The sequence below is a fragment of the Pararge aegeria genome, chromosome 6 (genome assembly GCF_905163445.1).
Source record: "Pararge aegeria chromosome 6, ilParAegt1.1, whole genome shotgun sequence".
NCBI lineage: Eukaryota > Metazoa > Arthropoda > Insecta > Lepidoptera > Nymphalidae > Pararge > Pararge aegeria.
In genome coordinates this window covers 2,115,313-2,141,395 of record NC_053185.1, presented here as the reverse complement: position 1 = coordinate 2,141,395, position 26,083 = coordinate 2,115,313, and the positions used below count along the sequence as shown (strand labels likewise).

The window sequence follows — 26,083 nt, the reverse complement described above, 5'->3', positions numbered from 1 at the left end:
TTATTTAAAAAGCACATAACTTAGAAAAGTTAGAGGTACTGGGATTCGAACTCGGCCCCCCAAAAGTGACCCTACTGGCGGCTTATGAAACCTACGAGTATCTTTAAAATCCACGTATTTAAAAAGGCATATAATTTGAATAAGGAACTCAAAAGGTTTTGGTGGAAACGAAACCTGTCTACAAACGCCGCATGTTGGTACAAAATTTTAATCCCGGCGCGAAACAATTTGGGCGGAATCCCGTAGGTAAAGTATTTAAGCAAACAAATTGTCCGGTGATTTGTCAGACGGATTCTTAACTTCTTGCTATGCCGGCGCACCTAATAAGGCTGCGTGCGGTTGACAGCTACGCACGTCGGATTTGGACGGTGCCCTTTTAAGGCAGACCTCTCTTATTGTCTACCTTTGGAGTGGATGTCTTGGATGTTTTCGCGTTTCACCATTTTTTCACATATCTTATAAAACAGCGATTGCCAAAGTTCTTTTTCGGTGGCCTAGTTTATCTTATTTCTTCCTTTGTAGACGGTTAGATACGGTTTCGTAAAGTTGATGTTTACGATCTCTTGTTTATTTTAGAATAGCGATGAGATCAAGATCTCTCACCTGGTGGTATGTGTTGATGCAGTCTAAGATGGTAGCGGGCTAACATGTTCGTAGTCATATCAATCGGTTTATAAGCGACATCGCACCGGAACACTAAATCGCTTAGCGGAACCTCTTTGTCGGTAGGGTGGTAACTAGCCACGGCCTCGAACCAAACCAGAAATTATAAATTACAGAAATTATAAATTCCCCCATTGGTATTGCCCCTACCGGGAATCGAACCCGGGACCTCGTACTTAAATTCACAGCGCTCACCGTTGCGCCAAGGAGGTCGTCAAATATGTTTATTTATCACATCCATTCCTTTATTTTATTCGATGTTAAACATTGTAATGCTGTAAGTTGCAATCAAAATCATTAATAACACGCTATTTAAATCCCATTCTTCATTAAAAGGAAAGAATAATCCCAAATTGGTCACGCGTGCCGAAGTAATTTTACCATCAAAGATGTTACCATTATGTTACAGTGAGAGAGTGAAGCAAAAAATCTATTAGCCCGCGGTGCTTCGACCTTATTCATTAGGGACCATTCTGTTATTTCTATTATTTAATTATAGACCTTGAAAGCATTCGTTGCGGTAAAATATTAATGAGATACCATTGCTCGTAAAGGATTAAGAAACAAAACGATTCATGAACGATTACCTCCTTTTTCTTAAAATGACTTCGTTTAATCATAGTGATAGTTATTTAAAATTTAATTCTACTATTCTACTAATCTAGTAATATTATAAATGTTAAAGTGTGGATGTTTGTTACTCAATCACGCAAAAACAGCTAAACGGTTTTGGATGAAATTTGGCATGCATGTAGCCTTTGACATGGAAAAGAACATAGGCTACATTTTATCCCGGGAAATAAGAGAGTTCCCAGCTATAGTTCCAACGGGATAAATACATAAAAAGCGGGTAACACTTTTTTTTTTTTTTGTGGGGATATACTACCGCACCAAGCATGGAGAGACACAGTGGTTATGTCGGACTCACGTTGTTCCAACCAATCGCTTGGTGGCTGGGACGGGAACTTTTTCGCATACAACCGCGCCCCAACTAGCGGCGCCACCCGCGGCAGACCCTCCTCTGAGACCCTAAAATGTTTCTAATTTGTAATCCTATTTCGTTCCTATGTTTAACCGATTGTGGATTTCCTTTTAATTTATGATCAAATTGTTTAACCTTAAAATATAGATATATGCTAGCGGATTTTTTTTAGAACTCTTAAAGGGGAACAACTTTGTCATACATGATTTTATCGAAACTTTAACTGTTTATGCAGCGTACGCAGCGGAAGCTCTCTTAAGGAAACAAAGATTTTGAAACATTCTTCATTGTTGTATATATCATCATTATTGTTGATATATATCCTATATATGATATATATCCTATGAGATGATGATATATATCCTATAGCCCTCCTCGATAAATGGGCTATCCAACACTGAAAGAATTTATCAATTCGGACCAATAGTTCCTGAGATCATAGCGCTCAGCTTTATATAAGATTAGCATTGTCAATACTTGAAGGTTAGCCATCTAAAATTTCAAAATAATGTATGCCACATTATAAGAGTGGTAAATTCAGTCACGCCAATAATCGGTCTCTAGATCGATTTGATTTAATGTGAAGACTTTGAATCTCAAACGCAAACTTTTGATAATTGAAAAAAAATATATCTCTACGATCTTTATTGCTTTTAATTAAGTAACTTACATTAAAACATTGCGTTTTAATTACTTAATAGCCATCACCAATACATCTCATTATTTCCTTATAAGAACATAACTAATCAGGGTAATCAACACTGACTTCCTGTCTGCAGTATCAATTAATCATCAATCACTCCACAGACGAATGCGAATTATTGTGAGGTGCGTAACAAAAGAACAATGTAATAAAGGATCAATATTCAATAGGAATCATTATGTGCGCAGGCGCATACAGCGTTTGCATCAACGTTGATAAATGAGCGCACAGGGTTACCACTTCTTTAACCTCTATACGGAATTTGCATATTATTCTATCTCAGGCATTTCACTTTGTTCGAATGTCCAATTATATTCTGCAATGGCAAAACTCATCTGTCAATTTAGTTGGTCTTGGGGCGATATCCTTTTGCGGTTTACAAACTTTTTAACTCTGTTGTATTTTTCTGTTTAAATCTATATTCTAGTTAATAGTTTTGTACCAACCAGACTCAAAATTTGTTGAATAAGACCTCATTTGATCACTCATTGCTCACAATAGGGAAGTTTTCACCATCAAATTATCTTCGTCTTTGACCTCTGTATCAACACTGGACTGTCTCTATAGTTATCTTAGAACCTAATAGAAATATATAATGGAATTCAAATTTCATTTCATTGGACATTTTTATGACAGCTGACTTAAACTTGCAGTGCCAAAATGGCGTCAATCAATTGAAGACAAAAACAAAATGGCATCAGTCTACCCAGTGGATTACTACTGGATTTATTACATACAGGTCACAGGTTCTAGGCCTGGACACATGCGTTCTTCCATAGGACAGAGGGATGAATGAATGAATGAACGAATATACTTTTATTGCACACCACAAAAAGTACATAATTAAAGACAAGTATAACAAAACAACGGACAGAGGGATTCAGAGCTTTTAAACTTAACGCTGCAGGTTGGAGGGATTTACCGATTATTATCAAATGTATATTATGCTCATTATCAGTGGTACTCGTAATAACTAAGTCAACGTATCGCTCAGTCCGAGGAGTCGCGAAAGCACTGCTTATTTTGAGATTTTTAGACAGGAATCCCTAAATCGGACCTATGATCAAAAAACTCTAATTTGTAATTGTTTTGATTATACTAAATCACACATTATTTTAAAATCATCATCATATCAGTCCATTACCGGCCCACTACAGGGTACGGATCTCCTTCCACAATTGGGAGGGGTTAAGGCGGTAGTCTACCACGCTGGCCCGGTGCGGGTAGGTGGACTCCACACATTTTCGAGAACAGTATGGAGATCTCAGTTGTCTTCACCGTTGAAGCAAGTGATATTTTAATTATTTAAAACGCACATCCCTATCCCTATCCCTACTTAATATTATAAATGTCAATGTATGTTTGTTTGTTTGTTACGCTTTCACGCAAAAACTACTTAACCGATCCTCATGAAACTTTGTACACATATTCTTGGAAGTGTTAGAAGTAATATAGGATACTTTTTATCCCGATATTAAGTTCAGTTTCTTTGGGAGAGGGAACGAGTGTTTGACGATTTTACACCATAACTCCGACAAATTATAACCGATTTAAATAATTATTTTTGTACTATATTGTTATAATATGTGTTTTAACTTAATTTTGCCCAAACTGTGGCTGGAGATAGAGGACAGAACTCCTTAGCGGACAGCGGCAAATCCCTCATTTAAGGCTTAGCGATACTGAATACTTTAATTTTTTATAGATCTACAGCTAAATTTAATGCCGAATCAAAAAACAAAATCAAACGCAGACGAAGTCGCGGACAACAGCTAGTAACGTATAAAAGTTAGAGGTACTGGGATTTAAACTCGGTCCCTTGAAAGTGAAGTCGAAGCCGTACCCACTGGGCTATCACCGCTTCTCGCTTATTTGATTATAATAAATCGATTTTTTTTTTATTTATTCTAAATCGAATCATTGTACAGTGAACACATATACTAATACAAGGTATATAATACAAACGATTGTTAGGCGCCAATAAATCGGTAATAAAGGCGGTATAAATCATGTTAGAAGCATAAAGTAAGCTGTTATCATCCGCAGAGGAAATTAGCTGCCCAAAGGTCACTACTATCTGATGTAGCGGAATGCACCAACCATCTTTCATTACCATTCCTACCTCCGGGGGAGATCGGAGAAATTATAATTCATAATGCTACAATTATTTTGCCGGAAAACGTTTCTCTCTTAGATATTAGCATAGTATAGAATAGGATTACAATGTTGCCTTTAACGTGTTCCTATGTATGTAGCAAACTTTTAAATAATGGTGGAAGTTATATCACAAAGATTACCATGGAGGTTTAATTCAAGATATAATATTGCATATCGAATTAACAAGTGCTTAGAAAGTAAGATAAATTAATAATTCGTATTCGCAGGTGCATTACTTGCTACAATACTAATACCGTTACAGTAACAGTAAGACAGTTACAGAAATACAGTTACAGTGAGACAGTTACAGTAATAAAGTTACGGTAATACAGTAACAGTAAGACAGTTACAGTAATACAGTTACAGTGAGACAGTTACAGTAATAAAGTAACAGTGAGACAGTTACAGTAATACAGTTACTGTAAGACAGTTACAGTAATACCGTTACACTAATATTCTTAGTAATGTAAGTACAATTGTTATTCCATAGTGTAACACTCTCACACTATTTTTTTTTTGTCGAATGTAAGTGTTGGACTTCAGATGCCTTTGAGAACATTATGGACAACTCTTATGTCCGTATTCGGGTGAAAAGTATTTTTTCTAAAGATATCGCCTAAATCATTAGGCATTCGATTTAGGCGATGCCTAGGTTTAGTGAAAATGGGCATCAGGCATGCAGGTTCTCACGATGCTTACCTTCACAGTAAAAGCAAGTTAGATAATACAGGCAAATAAATATATACTAAATGAATATGTATAAAAATAATATAAAAAACATTTATTCATGTTCATCGTTAGACTCGAAAAGCAGGGTCGCTTTCCACCACGCCAATAAATCGTCAAAGACTAGCCTACTTAATCTAACCACCAGGCTATCACGGATTCCGGAAAAATAGTTTGTGTCACAAAAGTGGCTCTATTTTCACATAAGTGGATGAAAGGATTTTATGGTCAGCCTGTCCCATAGCAATTGTGAGTTTTGCGCCAGCAATGCCGCGCCCTCTCGCGGATCATTGCGCACAGATAGCGCGCACGTAACGAATGGGGGCGGGGATGCCGCGGAAACGGTCATAAACTGTACCCTTGCAAGGCGATTATGTAAGACGACCCGGACCATGTACATATAGCAATTTTAACTGTACTTGAACCTTTGTCTGCTATTGCAATTGCATGTCAGTCGATCAATGACAAGAAGTCCTGTAAGTTAGATTATTATATTCCACATTTACTTTCTGTCCCGATAACATAGTTATATATAGTTTTAATATTAGTTATTTTACCATATAGTATTTTATTTTATTTTATATATGTACTGTTTTTGTAATTTTTGTAATTATTAACACGTATGTATATTTTTAGAGTTTTGCGCACCGCTATAAGGATTCATATGTAAGCCAATTCCTCATAATGGTTGCCTGGAAGAAATCACTATAAGTGATAAGGCCGCCTTTGTTACACAAATTTAATTGTACCTTTGTTGTTTTTGTCTCTTTTTTTTTTCTTGTGTGCAATAAAGTATTTTTGATTGATTTGATTGAAGTCCTAATAAAGAAAAAGTAGTAGAGTTTCTTACTGCGTTGGGCAGGAACTCGACTTCCATTTCGGGGGACCGATTTCGAATCCCACCACGCACTTCTAACTTTAATAAGTTATGTGCGTTTTAAGTTATTAAAATATCACTAACTTCAATGGTGAAGGAAAATATCTTGAGGAAACCTGCATTCCTGAGAGTTCTACATAATGTTCTCAAAGGTGTGTGGAGTTCAGCGTGGTGTACTACGGCCTTAACCCCCTTCTCATTGTGGGAGGAGATCCGTGCTCTGTAATGGGCCGGCAATGGGTTGATGTGATGATGATGATGATGACGAGTAGAGCTATTATTATTTCTGCCGCTAAGCAGCATTGTTGCAATGCTGTGTTCCGGTCTGAAGAGCGTGGTTGCCGTTGTAATGACAGGCGCAAGAATGAGGCTTACTAAAAAAATTAACGGCACCCGTGCAATAAGCAAATACAAATTGAATAGGCACCCGGCTTGCCTAGTGTAGGCACCACGGAATTTGTATTTACTTTCAAATTATTTAATATTAATAAACGTTTTATAATTTACTAGCTGTTGCCCGCGACTTCGTCTGCGTTTGATTTTGTTCTTTGATGTGGCATTAAATTTAGCTGTAGATCTAAAAAAAAATTAAGTATTCAGTACTGCTAAGCCTTAAATGAGGGAAATGTCCGCTGAGGAGTTCTGTCAGATCTCCAACCGCAGTTTGGGCAAAATTAAACACATATTAGAACCTTTATAGTACAAAAATAATTATTTAAATCGGTTATAATTTGTCGGAGTTATGGTGTATGGTGTAAAATCGTCAAACACTCATCCCCTCTCCCAAACAAACCGAGCTGAATGTCGGGATAAAAAGTATCCTATATTACTACTAACACTTCCAAGAATATGTGTACAAAGTTTCATTTGGTAGGGAGTTAAGCAAGGAAAAACAAACAAATACATCTTCGTATTTATAATATTAGTATAATTATAATAAGTATTCAAGTATTAGTATATAGTTATTCGTATCTATTTTTTTTAATTATGCCCAAACTGCTGTCTGTTTTCCTTCCTTCTTATAATCCTTAGGTTGCTTGGCAGAGATCGCTACTAAGTGATATGGCTGCCTTTTGTATTCTGCTTCTGTCTTTGTTTTTCTATTGCTAGTGTGCAAATAAATAGTATAAATAAAACAAAATAAATAAATATGATGTCAGTGATCGACGACTATACTAGCAGACTTGGTACTCCGTTTGTTGGTCTATAACATTTACCGAAGATTAAAACGATGTTACATTCTATTCACCAGCTGTAAACTAACCATAAACGGCCAATTCCATCATCTATCTAGCTATGAAGAAGGTTAGTCTGGCCTTAAATAAATACAATACCACCTATTCTTATTGAACCATGCAACTTCCCATCGCACTCCATTACAACGTCACATAAAGTTAAAAACAAGGGTGCACACAATTTGTCAGCGTCGCCTTAACCGTATTCAAAGGTTGGTCTATTTTGTTCTACGTGTATGGGCAGCGGCCATTGAATGGCCGAGGGATAGTCTCTGGGAAATGGCACTACGCCATTGTCACGGTATTTCTTTCAGTATACCTTTGGCGTTCGGACCTAATTCGGTGTCTGCCTTCAATGTTTAGACAAATGGCTGGCGCAATATTGTCGACACTCCTTTTCTTCTGTAGTGCCGTAGTGCTTTATTTGGTATACCTTATATGCATATCAGTCTAAGTTTCGATTCCTAGGCTCATTGTATGAATAGGTTACAACCCACTACAGTTAAATAAATAAATATACCTACTACGACAATACACACACCGCCATCTAGCCCTAAAGTAAACGTAGCTTTTGTTATAGGTAGAAGATGATGAACATTTTTATGAATATACATGCCTTCGACCCATGCCCGGGTCGAATTATAGCAAATTAAGCTTAATTTTCATAAAAAAAATAAGTTTTTTTTTTTTAATATATTGAATTGAACCCACGGCCTTGGACTCAGAAAGCAGGGTCGCTGCCCACTGCGCCAATCGGCCGTCAAAGTTAAAATTATCGTTGCCTTCGAAGTTAAAATAATTGATCTTGAATTGCTTAAAATGCACAAACGCACTACAGTTTCGGGGTCGAACTCTGTCCCCCAAAAGAAGGCCGAAGTCCTAACTACTAGGCTATCACCGCTTTGGACCGGTTCGTGTGTAAAGGACAGTTAGTATCCGTGTCTGTTCTCACACGCAAATAAGGTTACAGTTTGTTTACATTATAGCGACTTCACTAGAAAGATTACCTAGTACTGTATAAGGAATTATTTAATAGAGTAACTGCCGGGGCGTAGGCATAATACCCCAGTAACGCAAAAATTAAGAAGTTTCATAGATAAGAAACCAGTAATTATTCTTATCTTCCTATCTCATGGTGGTTATGAAGTGTTTCATGGTAAACCGCCAAATTTTCGCATACATTTTGTAGTTCATTTTTTATCTTTAAACCCCGCTATCACTTGAAAACATCGCATTGACATAGACCACAAAAGGACATGTCCGTTAACACCGAGCCGAGATAACCTCCGCGTACGTATGTAACTGTGTGCTCTACTATACATCTCATAAAGCAACAGGGTTTCTTTAGTAGAGGTATTATCGTCCTTTTCATGCTCCTCGACTGTAGGATTACTTTGTCCACAACTTGAGGTTATTATCATGCCACTTCAGTCGGTATTTAAGCTGCTGAGGGAGTTTTTTGGGGCGAGTACAAAAGATACATAAGGGTCGAAGCTCAAAGGGTCAGGCAGGATTTCACGTAAAAGATAGATAGATCTTTTCGGATTAAACGTTGACAAAATTTTTGGAGTTTTGCATAAATTGTGTAAGTGATATCAAAGGAAATAGCTATGGTGCTTCCACACAAAATATTTGAAAAGTTTGTAACATTATAAAACATGACCTATTAAAGTTCAAATTATGGCACTCTCTATTCCAAATTTTAAAGTACAAATTTGGATCTCCGGCATTCTTCCAATTTTAGGCTTAAATTTTCAACTTTCAACGTTATTGGTATAACTACAACAAGTTCAGTGCATCAAAAAATAAGCGAACATTTAATAAACGTAGGATATAAAAGGCGGCCTTATCTGTTAGTAGCGAAACCTTAGAATTGGGAAACTTAAAAGAAACAACTATTTCTTCATTACCAGGCACAGTTTAAAACAAGAGTGCTATGTCATCTTCTAGACTAGTAGCTCGTTGATTCGAACAGATAAAGGTCCATACAGCTTTTTTCTGCACGAGTTCTAATTGTGCAGGCTACACCGTTATCAATGAGGGTTAACAGGAAGGTCTGGAAAGGAAAACTTTCTTACGGCCCAGTTTTTAGACACTTTAAGGAGTGGTACCGTTCAGGACAGTTACGAGTATGACAGAGTAGGCCTAATATGGCCGGGTTTGAAATAGTAACTGGGACATACATGCCCTTTAAAGGGGGCTGGTTGTGTCGAATCACAACAGGTAGTGAGCTTAGATATGAAATAAGATTATGTAAGACTAGCTTTGCCTGCGACTTCGTTTAATTATTTGCCGGTCTGTCAAGCAGACCACGTTAATTTTAACTGTTTTTAAAAACATAATAATTCTCCTACCGTTAAAACTGAACATTTTATGCTATTTTTATTGAAAAGCTGCTTCTTATTTAATTTATCATCATCACATCAACCCATTACCGGCCAACTACAGGGCACGGGTCTCCTCCAACAATGAGAAGGGGATAAGGCCGTAGTCTAACATGCTGGCCCAGTGCGGATTGGTTGATTCCACATGCCTTTGAGAACATTAAAGAACTCTGAAGCATGCCGGTTTCCTCACGATGTTTTCCTTCACTGTGATATTTTAGTAATTAAAACGCACATTACTTAGAAATGTTAGAGGTGCGCGCTGGAATTCGAACTCGGCACCATGAAAGTGGAGTCGAAGTGCTACCCACTGGGCTATCACCGCTTCTTATTTGATTATTTTAACACAAATCCGATATGAAATTTCAATCCATATTTTTTCACCCTAATAGTTATTATTCCAAATATGCTACCTAAAATATAGTATCTATACACCTATAATAAAACAGTCTACGACGACGTCGTCGTAACACGTAATATAAACAAAAAAAAACAGTCGACTTCGCCCTTTTTGAAATCGATTAAAAATGAATAACGGTACCATCCTTTTCTTTAGATTGCCGAACAATTTTGGAGGCGCGTGCCCTTTGTTCGAAACAAGTACAAAATATGACTCCTGACTCTTAATGCAGCCCGAAAAGGCGAGTTCTTGGCATTTCCATTTCTCAGAAGCGGACAATTTAAGCTGATTACTTAACAAGACTTTTACATTAAATTAATTTTATTACTTTTCGGTATTAATTTCTTGCCGCATTCTCAGTTGGCTGAAGGAAATTTGATTAATTGCAACGTGTTTTTGAAATCGTGGAGCGATGTTGCATGTCCAATTGCGGTTTAGTGTTTTTTCGAAGCTCAGCTGAACTCTTATAATCTTTTAGCTTGTAAATGGGCTGTAGAATTGCATCTTGTAAATCTTGTGGAGTACAAAATTTTTTTTTCACCTCGAATTTACACAACCAATTCCTTCATAATATCTTGACAACAGGATAGTAAAAACATTATCGAGAGAATTTCTCCAACAATGTTGCAACTGGGGTGCAACAAGCTATAACCCATTTCAAGAACATTATCTTGTTCCTTGTACGATTGTGCTCATTCAGAGCTCCGTACTACGCCTTATACAGATGTTGAGGGCAAGTTTTTGCTCTCGAGTCACTCTCCCTAAATAGCGTGACGCGAGATTCTCGAAAATTAACAGTATTCAGTGCGAGTAGCTGTACAACGTACTATGTGGCGTGGTAATGGAATGAGGTGATACGAACTGGACATTTCTACCGTGAACCATAGAAATCTTAGTAACAAGGCAATGTTATTAAGATTTCTTTCCCGTGAACAGAGTTAGGAACGGTGTTGAATCGACTTGTATCGCCAACGCAGTTGATGTTTATGATGTTACAGGTCAAAGCAAATGAACAAATCTTTGGCCTGCCAAGGTCTATTATGACCATAAAAAAAACATTGTGGAGAAACTGTGCCAGGCAGTTTTTCCTTGAATTTATGAGTTTCATTTTGCCGTTTAAAGTTTTGGTTTTATATAACTTTCAAAACCCTAACAGGTTAGCCCGCTACCAGTTTAAGGTGCATCATAACTTACCACCAGGTGAGATAGCAGTTAAGGGCTTACTTGTTTTGGAATAACAAATAAAAATTCCTTCTTTTAAATACGGTTTTTGCATGTAGGTATGTACAGCTTGATGTTTTACATGTTATGCATCATACAATGGCCGTTTGCATGCAACTATAACATGATATTATTTTCGGGAATATAACTTTATCAAACGGGATTTATATCATCTCGAAAAAGGTTTCTAGATAATAGATTATAGGCCCCAGGCCTCTGGAATCCTATATCGTAGTGTTTTTTTTTACCTTTATTTAAAGAGCTTTGTCGCCAATGCGACTATTCCGCTCTGTTACAGCCAATAACTTAAGCTCCACTTTCCGCTGCATTATATAATCGTAAATCAATTATTTTTTTTGATTTTTTGAATGACATTTGTCCTAAAACTATATTTGTACAGCTAGTAGATTGGTATATACTATTCACATTGAAAATGGAACGTGTCGTTGATTCTTTCCGAACAAATTTCATAAAAATATGGAATACGTCCTCCACCACACCAATTTCTGTGCATTTGGGTGTTGAAACCCAACCCGTTAAATAGGCGAATTTATTCAATGCGTGTCCCAAACGAAGTCGCAACAAAACTACAATGTCTCTCCTATTCATTGAAGTATCTCGAATCCAAGGAATAAAAAACGTCTCTAATAGATTGAAAATCTTTTAGACAAAGGGTTTTCTCGACGCGGGACATTGCGGGCTATCAGTTTTTAGGTACCTATACCTTATTATCACGCTATTGTTCAGTTCTAAACGTAAATTCAGTGTTGTAATCACGTTTACATAAAAATCCACTTGGAATATCATGTGAAGTGAGCGGCGCGCGCGTCTAATCGATTTTCGGTGTTGCCACTCCCAAATATAGTTTCGCTATGTTTATCCTATAAATTTATGATAATAAATTAATGAACCTTGACGCATTTATTTTAATTTTAGAAGCAAACAAACAAAACTTTTTAAAACTTAATTGCTAATTTGAATAACAAATACGTTAATTTTATTGAAAAAGAACTATGTTAAAATAGTCATTACTAAATTGGATACCTAGGTGCGTAGTAGATATAAACTCAGCAACCATTTTCTTGTCGATTGGAAATTCAAATGTTTAAAATAGATTTAGAATTTAGAATTAACTAGATAGATAGGTCGTTATTAGTAAGGGAGAGCAATCTTGGCAGTATAATCATAAGTATTTTTCGAATTCGACCCTCGTTTAAAACACTACAAGTGATTAGGCAAAACTTCCAGGAGAAGGATTAAGAAAATCAAATGGTGCTAAGTAAAAACACACCCCAAGGAGAACCCACAGTTGACCAATTAGTCTTCCCAGGGCTGTAAAACAATTCGACGAAGTACAAAGAATGATATAAATCATATAAATTGCCATATAAAATTGATAAATACAAAATAACAATAAGAATAAATAATTCAAATAATAACAATAACCAAAAATAAAACATAAATTATATCACAGACTGATATTGGACTGGAATAAACAGAAGCCACAAATTTAAATAAATTCAAATAGAAGGAAAACGAACATAATACAAATATTGTTACAGAAATTCTCATGTTTATGACATGTTTAATCATCATGCAACATCAGGCAGTAGTGACAGCAAATATCATAAACATGGTAATCATGAAATCACAATGAAAACACGACTGGAATCCAAGCACCTAGTGGTCAACACTAAAATAACAACATTATCAGGTTCCTTTATACCAGAACTGTGCAAGATGATTTTGCTGTCCAAGAATACGAAACGAAGCCAAACTGTAAATATGCCCAATTTTCCAACGTAGTTTAACTAAGAGGAGAGTAACAAAGTTCGCTTGAAAGTTGCGTCAACGAAATAACTTTACAGTTCATTAGCGAATAAGGATTATTAAACAAACGTGGGAATGGTAAATAAAACAGTGCATATCTCGAGTTATCAGCGAGATTGTAAACGAGCTGGCTCTTATATTTATTGTAAATATTAATTTTAGTTTGTAATAATTATTTCCCTATAAAAATATATTTTTCGTTAGTTTGTAAAAAGCTAAATTCGCTGAGATCATTTCTACCAAAACACTAACTCTCCAATATCCGTTTAAACTAAACGTAGGCATCACCTAAATCGAATGCCTAATTATTCAGGTGATGTCTATAGAAAACAAACGTTTCACCAACTGTTATTTTATTTGGTTTTATTTTATTTATTAAGGCCCAAACAGTATACTTAATACTTAAAATTAGTACAAAGAAAATAACACATACACCAATTAAGTACTACACCGCTAATAAATCTAACGAACACATTAAAATTGACAGCAAACTTATAACTTAATTATGAAACTTTAGAATATGTATAAAACACATATTATTGACAGATAATGTAAATAAGGGAAGACCCTTATTAACAATATCCATCAAAGTGGATATGTTAAAACATAAGTAGTACTTTTACGTAGAACAATTTCTTAATAACTTTTGTGGAACGATTAATGTAAGCCTAGAAATATCTTTAGATTAGGCGTTAATTATTTAGGCATTGCCTTGTTCATCATTAGTAAAAACGGGCATAGCTCTATTAAATACAATTTGGACTTAAAGTTGAGATAGCTTGGGGGATATATATTGATTATTGCGGGATGTTACAGTTTAGGTACGACACAAAACGCATTTCGTGCGTAGTGATAATTCCAGTGCCATACAGAATCAGTGGCATTGGTGTACCCAGCTTCTGGTCTATAGGTTTTCAGATTTTTTTAGGTCAGTACCTCCGCGGCTATTTCGTCATACACACTAAACAAAGGCATCCCAATGAAACAGCCACAAATGACTCTTGCTTTATAGGTAGTAAAGTAAATAAAAGTAAATTTAACCATCGTTTGTAGCGCTTACTCACTGCGCGGTTTTTAAGCCAATACCACCGAGCATTTTACCTACTGAGCGGTTTATTCAAAAGTTAGCACATAAGCCCCTTTTACACTTTTATTAGTGATTAGCTGTTGCCCACGAATTCACCGCGTTTGTTTTTGTTTTCAAACTATGTATGCTGCTAAAAAAAATCGTTTGTAGTTTTTAAATAGATTTCAGATTAAGTTTTGTTTAAGTGTGCTTATTTTTTTTAATCTCACGATGTTATAAAATAATTTTTCAAAAATACACGTCACCTAAGTTACTTGGATTACCTTGGTACAGAGAGATTTTCAGAGACAGACGTGTGCGAGGAATGGTCGAGGTGAGCTTAAAACCGGCCAATCGGACCGATTGCCTAATTTGTCATGGGCTAGTTACAACTTAGTAGAGAGAAGTTTAACTAGGCTAACTTTTTGTAACTGTACATTCAGAATGTACGTTCTAGAATCTGCTAGTCCTTGCTGAACGAACTGTATATCTGAGTTACCCTGCACCTTATTTACTTCGCTATATCGTTTACCTTAAAAAGGATAGTGTCACAAAGCTGAGCTTCGCATTCTTGCACCAATCACTACCTAGCTCTCGTGGACAGGCGGCCTTATACACTAGGCGTGAAGGCAGCATTGTTTATGATTTACAGCTGCCACCGATTGACACACGACCATTGTCACACACGGGCTGTCAAATAGGTCAACTAAATGATGATGTATGTGCTTTGTATGTGACATCACAACGCTGGTCTATTGTAAGTGCTTTTTAATGATCGCAAGCATTTCCTGGTGGATATTTTTTAGAGATAAATAAAACTATTTTAGTTCTATTATGAATCCTCTAAACTAAGTACTTCAATGATGACAATTCCATATACCTCGAAGTCGATAGAAGGAAATGTCAGTTACCCTGGTGTCCATTTATAACAAGGAGTATTCTAAACAGCCGCTAGTAACACCACTTTCCTATTTTGTGAGTGTACCCTACATCTTACTAACAAATAATATTTGCATCACTTGAACACCTGGTATTATTCTATTGTAAAGATTCCCACAAGCCACTTCATTATGACGCTTGGGTGTAGACGCAGGACCCTTTTGATATCGTCTCTGAATCTACCAGCACCTTCCGAAGGGTTCTAACGTTCGATGGTTCTATCAAATCGTAACCCCATCAAGTTTTTAGTGATCTTTACAAATTGATGAGCTATTTCGGCTTTATAGGTACTTTAGGGCCTTCTTATTCACTCAGCGAGCTATGGAAAGATCTATTTAAGGAGTATCTCTACGTGATCAAATCAGAAATAAGGAGATCCGTAGAACTAGAGTTACCGGCATAGCTCAACGAGTCTTAAAGCTGAAGTGGCAATGGGCGGGGCACATAGCTCGGAGAACCGATGGACGTTGGGGTTCCAAGGTGTGTGAGTGGCATCCGGCCCCGCACCGGTGAACGCAGCGTTGGTCGACCCCCAACCAGGCGGACAGACGACATCAAACGAGTCGCGGGGAGCCGCTGGATACAAACGGCCCAGAATAGTGGTGTTCGGAACGCCCTAAAAAGACCTATGTCCAGCAGTAAACGTCAATTGGATGATTTGAGGTTCTTTTGTGGGTAGAGATATTCTTAACATAGTTTTTGCCAGTTAATTAAGTTCTGAGCTTTATTATTAAGTCCTATTCGCAAAAACATTTGGGAGACATGTGTAAGTCTGTCAGAATTTCAATGATTCAAATTTTAATCACATCATCAATACCTTTCGATATCTATTGAAAAATTTTTGTTCGTGCAACATCCCCAGTCCTATAATAAAGCGGCACATTAGCCCACTTTTCACGAGATTCCAGGCAACTGTACTATTCTCGTATTGTATTTGGGTCATGTGTCAATTGGTTTCGGCTTGGGCAATCGGCAGCTGTTTGTTGTGATTTACGCCTGACTTCTGAAGTCTTTGCGCGCTGAATTGCAGTTGTATTTAAGTGCATTCGACGATAACGATGTTTCATAATACAAGTGTTAAGCTACGAGTATGTTGGCACTGGTAGCACTTCAAAAGATGCGCAATAAGTGGTTAGCTTATTTATAAGTCTGATTGTTCATGCACCGTAAATATGTACTGTTATAATAAATTTTGTTAGATCTTCCCATAGCTTTCCCTACGTGTTCTCATTGCGTGTACTTTCACTAGTCCCTCATTCTTTTTTCTCGCACTTTAGATCAAATAGTAACCGTGTTTTTTTTCGGGATTCAAAGCCTATGCGGCACTCTAGTCCATGAACTTTTTTTGTATGATGCTAGAAGTTAACCCTTTATTTTGTCTCCTCGATCTCTCCTGGTGATCAGTAATGATGTAGTCGAAGATGGTAACCAATTATGGGTACGGCAGTTAGTTATGTTAAACCCTAGACGGTTTCTACGCTGCATCGTACCGGAATGCTAAACCGCTTGGCGGCACGTTTGCCACACGAATTGTGACTAGACATGACCAAAGCCTCCGATCAAAAAACCCAACTCATACCAAGAAATCACATCGCACTGTTGCTGCGTGAATGAAGAAAAAACCAACAACACAGTGTCGCATTTATAAAATTAGTAATAATTTCACAAAATTATTTGGTTTGAGGAAATTTATTTTTTGCAAGTGTAACAATATGATATTCAAATTTACTTAAAGAATTAGCGGTTCGCCCATACGTGCGCAATGCTGATTCAGTTCATGGCGAAGAACGTGAATCATCTCAAATTCCTGCCTAAACGCTTAGTCGGACAAATATCAGCTGATTTGGAACTTAAAGACAGGTTATTGCCCCGACGATGGACAATGTCCTTTCTTAGAGCATTTACATACATACCAACTTTAAATTTTCAGATTGGTCTGTTTTAACAACTCTGATCCCGATATAGACTCATTGTAGCGCTTCAATGAGTTCTTTCACTTAATTGTGACCGCTTTCACTTAAGCGTGAAAGCTTTAATAATAATTATAATACCTTCCTCCAAACACGGAGGAAGGTATTATAATTTATAGTGAGATGGTGATGGTTTGGAGCATGGCGCGTTGGAAAAACTCGTAGCTTAACCCGTATGGTTACCGCAATCATATGAATACTACGTACACATTTTTTATGAAATATACGTATCAAAATTGCAAACAATGGGCTTACTTGTATGAATATATTTTAGACTCTAACTTTGAGAAAATAATATACATGAGAGACTTGGATTTGTGTACAAAAACTTACTTTCAGCTGTTGAATTTCTCCCACACTTTTACATTTGTTGGCAAGATGGACCATGGAGTGTGTCTTCCAATCAACACACAACAAATTGGGACGTGTAAACAGTCAATTCTTCGTATATAGCTTTTAGCCGCGTTCTGGCCTAATATTAAGTAAGCGATGAGAAGATATTATTTTTCATACAAGAGTCAGGTTTCGTTTGTTCATTCATAAAATAAGTTTGTTGCCCTGAAGTATCTGTAGGGTTTCATGAGTATAATGACTTACGTTAGTCATAATATTCGGTTATTCTTTACTTCTCATGTTTCAATCATCGCTCGCAATTGTGCGTTTTTATCATCTTTATGTTATTTATTCTTACCTAGATAGAGCTTTAGGTCATAAAGCTCGTCCGGGGAAGTACTACCATCATGTTAATTTCTGCCACTTAGTAGCATTGTTGCAATGGTGAGTTCTGGTCTGAAGGGAATGGGAAAGGGCCGGGGTTAGTTACAGGCATTTGAGGCTTAACACCTGCGCCTCAGGTCGAAGGACACAGAGCAACACGTTGCAAGACGTGTACCTTGCGTGCCCTGCGAAGTGTTGGTGGGCCATCTTTTTGATTCGTAAATTAATAAAAATATAAATTTTGCTCTCTTCAATAACATATTGGATAGATGCAGTTACTTTGCGGAAATCCATAATATATTATGAAAATTAAGCTTAATTTGCTATCTATATATGTAAACGAGAAAGTGTGTGGGTATGTTTCGTATAGGCTCCGAAACGGCTGGACCGATTTCAATGAAACTTTCAGGGAATCTCCTGATTGACCTGGCGAGTAATCCTGTAAAGTTTGGTGACGATCGGAGCACTCCTATTTTTGAACTGTCAAACTGTCAAATACAGCTTTTATTTACAATGATGATATTGTATTGTTGGATGTACATGGGTGTAGATAATGATCTTCACCCGCTCGAGAAGAGAATAGAAGAGAATGAATACGGAGAGAAATAAATTATTTAATATATTATCAGACTGAAATTAAAAATTTAATGATGTAAGTTTATTGTTTAAATAAAATAAAGCTAAATCTAGCCCGGCGAAGCGGGCTGGGTACGCTAGTACTCCATAATATATTATTTTATATATACTTCAATAACCTTACAGTTGAGTTGATGAAGTTCTGAACATAACATCACATATCAGCATCTTAAGAAAATTTTACAAGTCTGAATACTCATACCTTTTTTTGTAGATTTTTTTCACAGTTGCATTCTATGTTCGCATCACAATTGTTACACATGCTAAATATAATATTTACATGTAGTTTACATAAGAGAAAGCAGTAGATCGTCAGTTTTGCAAACTAAAAAAAAAAATATGTCAAAAAGGACATTTTTTTTCTGGGCATATAGTGGGACAGAGCTCTTACAAGGACAGAGTACTTACTGCGCCAATCGGCCGTCAACTATATACTGAAGTATATATTGAAGTATGTGGTCCCGGGTTCTCTGGTCTGGTCTGGTGGTCTGCCGTGACTAGTTACCAACCTACCGACAAAGACGTGCCGCTAAGCCATTTGATGTACCGTTGCGATGTCGCATAGAATCCGATAAGGGGTTACTACCATACTCCCTAACAGGTTAGCCCGCTACCATCTTAAACTGCATCATCACTTACCAGGTTAGATTGCCGGGCTAAGTTGCAGAGGAATAAAAAAAAATCATACTACGTTTGTAAAACATGGCGTAATCACTTAAATTCTTACGTACGAACACTCAGTGTGATCGACAAGTCGCGCGTCGTTCGGTTCGACATAGGAATCGTAAAAGTCATAAAGGCTGTTTGTTTGTCGATCTTTACGACGGTGATCAGCCTATACAGGAACGCCGCCGCTTTCACCATTATTGCCATAACATAGGTTCTGATCCGTAAACAAACGGGACGGGCTTGATAAATAATATATATATCAGAATCCTGCTTTAATTCACCTTACGCGAACGAGCTCATGATTTAAGAACCTCGGAAATATTTGAAACTTAACGAGCTAACTCCGTCGAAAACTTTCGTAAATTTTAACAGTATACTATGTACTACGAAAATACACACATCGCCATGTTATGGGTACTGAAATGACTGATGAACATGTTTACGTATAATTTACATTAATACTTATAATATAGAGACAAACACCCAGTCACTGAAAAACATTGATGCTCGTCACACTAACAAATTTCAGTTGTGGAAATAATAAATAAATAATAAATATACTACGACAATACACACATCGCCATCTAGCCCCAAAGTAAGCGTAGCTTGTGTTATAGGTACTAAGATGACTGATGAATATTATTATGAATAACATACATAAATACTTAGAATATACATATAAACACCCAGACACTGATAAACGTTCATGCTCATCACACAAACATTTTCCAGTAGTGGGAATCGAACCCACAGCCTTGACTCAAAAAGCAGGGTCGCTGCCCACTGCGCCAATCGGCCGTTAATCAGTAGTTTATTACTAGCAGAGCTTTTTGTGACTGGTGTTATCACAGGCATATAAGGCTTTTGCTCTAACCAGGTTGCTTCTTAAATATTTTCTAATGACAATGTGAGATGGTGCTAACAAAAAGAACACCCGGCTAAGTTTGTTGTGGGCTTCTTCTTAGACCAGGGCGCGTTTGGAACCCTCGTAGCTTTAGTTTTAAGTTTACGATTGTAGTTATCGCCATCACTACTCTCTGCTATGTACACATTTTGTGTATAATCAACGCATCAAAAGTGCCATCTATGTGACTATTTTAATAAAGAAATATTTGACTTGACTTGACTTGCTTAACACCTATGCCTTAAGTTGCAGGATGTGTTCCTTGCATGCTCTGCTTAGTTCTGACTTTTATGTTACCTAGGCCATGGTTTTCCACTCACCGTCAGGTGGGCCATCTGCTTCGTCTGTCAATTATTACCAACTTTAAAAAATATATTATATATTTTTATTAAGCGTCGATAGCGCATTGGGCAGGAGCCCGACTTCCGTTTCGGGGGACCGAGTTCGAATCTCAGCACGCATCTGTAACGTTTCTAAATTCTAAGCTATGTGCGTTTTAAGTAATTAAAATATCACTTGCTTCATCGGTGAAGGAAAACATCGTGAGGAAACCTGCACGCCTGAGAGTTCTACATAATTTTCTCAAAGGTGTGTGGAGTCCACCAATCCACACTAGGCCAGCGTGGTGGACTAGGGCCTTAACCCCTTCTCATTGTTGATGATGATATTTTTTTGCATTTTCATAGAATAACCGTTTCTCTAGAATTAATGAAATTAATCATAACTTATAAACAAATGGGAAAATAATATCCGCCAGATGGCTCCGTGTCGTATAGCGGTTCGAGTGTTATTAGTTTGTTTATTTGTTATTAACGTTGACGCGGCGCGTGCGCAGATGTCTGTTTTTATTCCATTTAATAAAGAAGGGCTTGTAGGGCTGTCAGTATTTGTAAGCCTTCTATTTGGTGTGAACATGTATAGTGGTGTGAAGAGGGGTCTCGGGTATAATATTTAACTTATTTTGTTTTTAATATTTAAGTTTGCGAAGTAATGTCTAAAATGACATCATATTGAACTTAGGTCACAAACAGACTCAATTTCACATTGTAGTAATAGATACTTAATAATATGTAATGACACAAACGTCTATCCAGATTATGTACCTATATATTATACCTCTATTACATTTAGATCATAACTAATCTAAATACTCTATGATAGGCCAGGATTATATATAAGTAACTGTAAGTTATTATATATTTTCATATGCCGTGTTTACTTTTAAGCAACCATTACACTTAAATAGAATAGTTAAAATTTTAAAAACTAATGTATTAGTGTAAGTGTTTGTAAGTAAACCTAAGTAAACCTCAGGTCAATTCGGAGATTCCCTGAAAGTTTCATTGAAATCGGTCCATCCGTTTCGCAGCCTATACGGAACATACCCACACACTTTCTCTTTTATATATATAGATTACTTATACTACTTTTTGAATACCTAACAGCAACGCGTAGCCGGGTTCTGCAAGTGTATACGATGTAAATATTATAATTTATACATAGTATAAATAAATCTGGGCCTAGCTAGTTTAAAGTAAGCATAAAAAAAAAGTTATGAATTGAAGTAACTCAATTATTAATACATTCTTACTATTTTAGTTTCTAACTATGGGCTCCTTACAAAGTTAACTGAGCGTGTGAATCAACGAGCGACGTTGAAAGTGCTATTCTCGGAATGTCTACATGACTAAATAGAATGGAAGAATGAATATGCACCCTTTTAATGTACATAAAACATAAGTAAGATAGAAAAACAAGCAGAAAAAAGTGTATACAATTCGGCAGCCTTATCGCTACAAAGCGATATCTTCCAGTCACCAGAAGAGTCAGAGTAATTAACAAAGCTCATTGAGTTGCCAATCCAAATATGCTATAGGCAGGGCAAATAACTCAGAAATCCCATGAAAGATAAGTTCGAAGATTCTGTACTGGAACTTCGATCCTGAAACATCTAAGTAATTCCCAATAGGACAGGCGATATAAAGTCTGAACCCAAGCAATAAAAGAAAAATCTAACGTTATTTCTGATATTATATTCGGTATTTACAAAGTTCCATCATTTTACCTTGTCATTAATTTACAAAACTCCTTGTCATTTCCTCTATTAATAGGAAAATTTTCATGACGTGCTTACACAGCGCCTTACTTCGATTTATGAATACCGAATAAGGCTTTAACCACAGAATACAGTTTAGGTTTTAGTTTGACTAATTTTGACAAAACATTTTAAGAAGAATTCGACGAGGCTAATGCGCTATGTTTTAGCACTATTTCATCTATGGGAAATAATATGTAAATCTCAATACATGAAATTTATCCAGCGATCGATGTCAGCATGTTAAGGTTCTTTTTTAGATAGAAAACAGCAAAAATAAATGCTGCATTTCAACCCTATATTAGGAATAACAGCACCAAGAAACAGTGTTAAGCTGAAATGAACTGTCGAAGTGCAAGTTCATACCAAATGTTTACGCTTTCTATTCCTGTACCCGCACTATACTGTACCGAGACGATACAGGAATAGCGGGAACGCGTCTCGGGAAGGATGTTGATCGTAATTACGATTTGCGTTGACATTTATGTTTTGAAACTTTGTAGGGTGTTACGTGGAAGTTGTTCATTAAACCATGTTTGTATTCTTAAAACTGCAGATATTGCGTTGCCTGCACGTTATTTTAACTGTATGAGAGAATTAGAATCTTCTAGGCAATTCCATTCAAACCTTTACCCTATCATAGCTTTTCACGGGGCATGGTGGTATGTTGCATAAATAAGAATATTGAGTTATAGCTAAGATTGCAGCACTTTTGCTACATATAAAATTACAATGGTATTCGATTTCAAAAGTAACACTTTCCCAGAATAGTTTATTTTGTCCTTAGATATATATTTTTGTCATATGTTCAAGTTATCGAAAACTGTTTTCACTATGCATCGATTTAGAAAAATCGTCTAATTTAAAAAGATACGCTCTTAGTTTAGGTCTAATCTATCTAATAGAAATGTAATGAAATACGGTTCAGAAGTCTGGGCTTTAAATCAAAATAACTGTAGTAGATTGATTGATAGCATTACATAAAATAAAGCCTGTATTTTCCAAGTCCTATTCTTACCTTCATACTTAATGAAAGTCGTTGTTATAGGCTTGTGCACCACGGTACGTGTCGTACGTCACGGCGAAGTTGAACCAACGCGATCCGGTGGGCGCGTGCTTCGTCGCCAAGTCTTCCGACGCTTTAGACGTCAACGAATTCTCGCCATGCCGAAATTGTAAGTATACAACGAATTTTAACGATTTTAATAGACTAGATAGATAGATAGATAGATAGATAGATTTTAATTGACCAATATATACTTTCCCTTGTTTAGTAAACTGGGCTAAATTCCCAGCATATAATCCTTCAGGTACGAATTGCAAAAAAAACTTGTACATCAAACAATTTGCCTTATTTATTAAAAAAAATAGAAACATAAAGATAAAATTTTGTCAAAGTCTATATATTCAACATTATTTTTATAAAATAAATGCATATTTCTTTCTGCTTCTAAAAAAAGTGAGAAGGAACAAGTTTAAGTTTAAAATGTTTTTAGGTTTTTTATGTTGTATCAGCTTTTGAGTTTTAAATAAAACCTGTCGATTAATTAAAATTCCAATACAAGTGATGCTCTTTCGTACAAGTAAATATGAAATATATAACGTGTAAATGAAAATCGAAATAATACTTAACGGGTTTAAGAGGTGCATTATGTTCTGTCTCTGAGACTTGTCTGTAAAACTGAAACGCTCATTGTTTTGGGTAAACCACTAACATTGTTTTTACTAAAAGAAATCTTGTACACATGAATGCTAGAAAACATGGAAGTGCTGTGTTGCAGCAGAAATAAGCATGGCGTTAGTGCTTCCTCACAACTTCCACACAACTACTTAGTAGAGGTTTTTCAATAATTTCTCAGCGCTACTAATAATTTAATGATGAAATGTAGCAGAAAATGTTAGTTAAAACTATCCAAGTCAATTTATAGTCTCTGACAGGTTACTAATATAAAAGCTTTTGGTAAAAGCGCGGCAAACAATTCCGTCATTTCCTCCGGTGATGGCGTATCCAGAGCAAAATTAGCGTAACGACCGCCTGCGATCATACACGTAGATATGAGATGTTTTTTTTTTTGATGTAACATCGTTTTTTAAAAGATGGGCGCTGTTATTTTGTTGTGATAGTGTCAAATGAAGCGGTGATAGCCCAATGGGTAGGACTTCGACTTCACTTTCCGGGGGGCGAGTTCGAATCCCAGCACGCACCTCTAACTTTTCTAAGTTATGTGCGTTTTAAGCAATTAAAATATCACTTGCTTGAACGATGATGGAAAACATCGTGAGAAAAAATGTATACCTGAGAATTCTCCACAGTGTTCCCAAAGGTGCAGTACACCAACCGCACTGGGCGAGCCTTTTACTTTTTTCTTTGTTATCGGGGGGGAAATCTTCAAAGATACCCGACCTTAGGGAAGATCGGGTTATGTGGGATTTTTACCCACTAAACCCCCTCGATGGCTATCCTCGGCACATAATTGGGAGGCTCCGGGATCTCCTAAGCACTGGGCCAGCCTGCCCTGCCGTGCCCTGTAGTGGGCCGGTGATGGGTTGATATGATGATGATGACGAGTGTTTAATGTGGATGCCATGCGTACCAACTGTATAAATGCGAAATTATAGCGAAGGCGCGAAGGTATCCGTTCCAATGTATTTATTTGCTGTCACAAGGTATAGGTGGAAAAAGTTAGATATGGAATACACCACTGCCATATGTTGTATATTCTTTATGTTATAAAAAAAAAATAGAAAGTCTAGTAACTCAAATGAGAATAGTGTAGAAATGTCGACTTTCCTGGTGGAGTCAGGGCCTTATAAGCGGGACGCCCCGAGATATATTTTCTGAATTTTCTCTGATCTGATTTATGTCTCTAGTTACTACCATACCGACGGTACGGTATACTTAGAATCGATAGACGATATCATGCGTGTCATTGTACACATGCGGCACGGGACCGTAGAGTGTAGAAATCCTTAAAAAAGACCTCCAATCATCCATCAGTTGAATTGATGATAATGACATTCTATCAATATAAAACAACATCATACTAGATCTTATTTTTTATTAAAAAAAGATGGATTATTTAGGCGTGTGGATAAAAGCGCGCCAAACTTCACGTCATTTCCTGCGGTAATGGTGGACGAGAGGCCAAATTAGCGTGACGCGCGCCCGCGGCGAGACACTTTGATTTATGATTAGGCGAACCACACGTTGACGACTTTATTATACGTCAGCTATCATTTATAGGGCATGTCAGACTACAAGGACCTGGTTTCGACACTTATACTTAAACATGAATCTGTACCATCACCCAGTTCGGTGTCTAAGCAACGCTGTACCAGAAAGCTCAATCACTAGACAATAAGTAGGTACGTCTTCGCCGGTTGGTTGATAACTAGCTGCGTCTAAACCAAATCAGATAAGATAATCTGTATGCATCAAACTCTGATGTGTGCCTGTGTGTAGTTTTTCCTACTGAACGGTTTGAATATTTACATGTGTTTTTTTCTTGTACTTAACCCTTTATAAGGCTTCAAGTTCTAACAGACAAAAATAGAAGCTGCCAATGGATTTGTGATATCTTTAATACATAAGTCTTAGGAAATCACAAATCAATGTACACTTCATGTATCTTATGTTCACAATGACAATTAATGGTACATAAATAATAAATAAAATAATAAAATCGGGCACAGGAGAAATCTGTATATCTTATTTATTTAAGAGCAATTTAATGTTAATTCATGTTATAAATACTTCCTAAGCCTTAAATTTATTAGTGACATCTGCATATCGTCTGCGAAAGGTGCAGAACTCATTTGTGGGACTCAGTATACGCTTTTATAATATGATTCCTAAGGTAATTTTGGACCTACCAAGGCATAAGTTTAAAGAATGTGTTAAAACACATT

At 36.7% G+C, this 26,083-nt stretch overlaps 1 protein-coding gene across 4 annotated transcripts in view; it reads left to right on the top strand.

Moving 5' to 3' along the window:
* LOC120624721 (integrin alpha-PS2) overlaps nt 1-26,083 on the top strand; it is a 145,782-nt gene that overhangs the window by 90,343 nt on the left and 29,356 nt on the right. For all 4 annotated transcript variants that reach the window (XM_039891408.1, XM_039891406.1, XM_039891407.1 and 1 more), the window contains exon 4: nt 23,223-23,349. In XM_039891408.1, the coding sequence (XP_039747342.1) occupies nt 23,223-23,349 (127 nt within the window). The remainder of the gene's footprint in view (nt 1-23,222; nt 23,350-26,083) is intronic.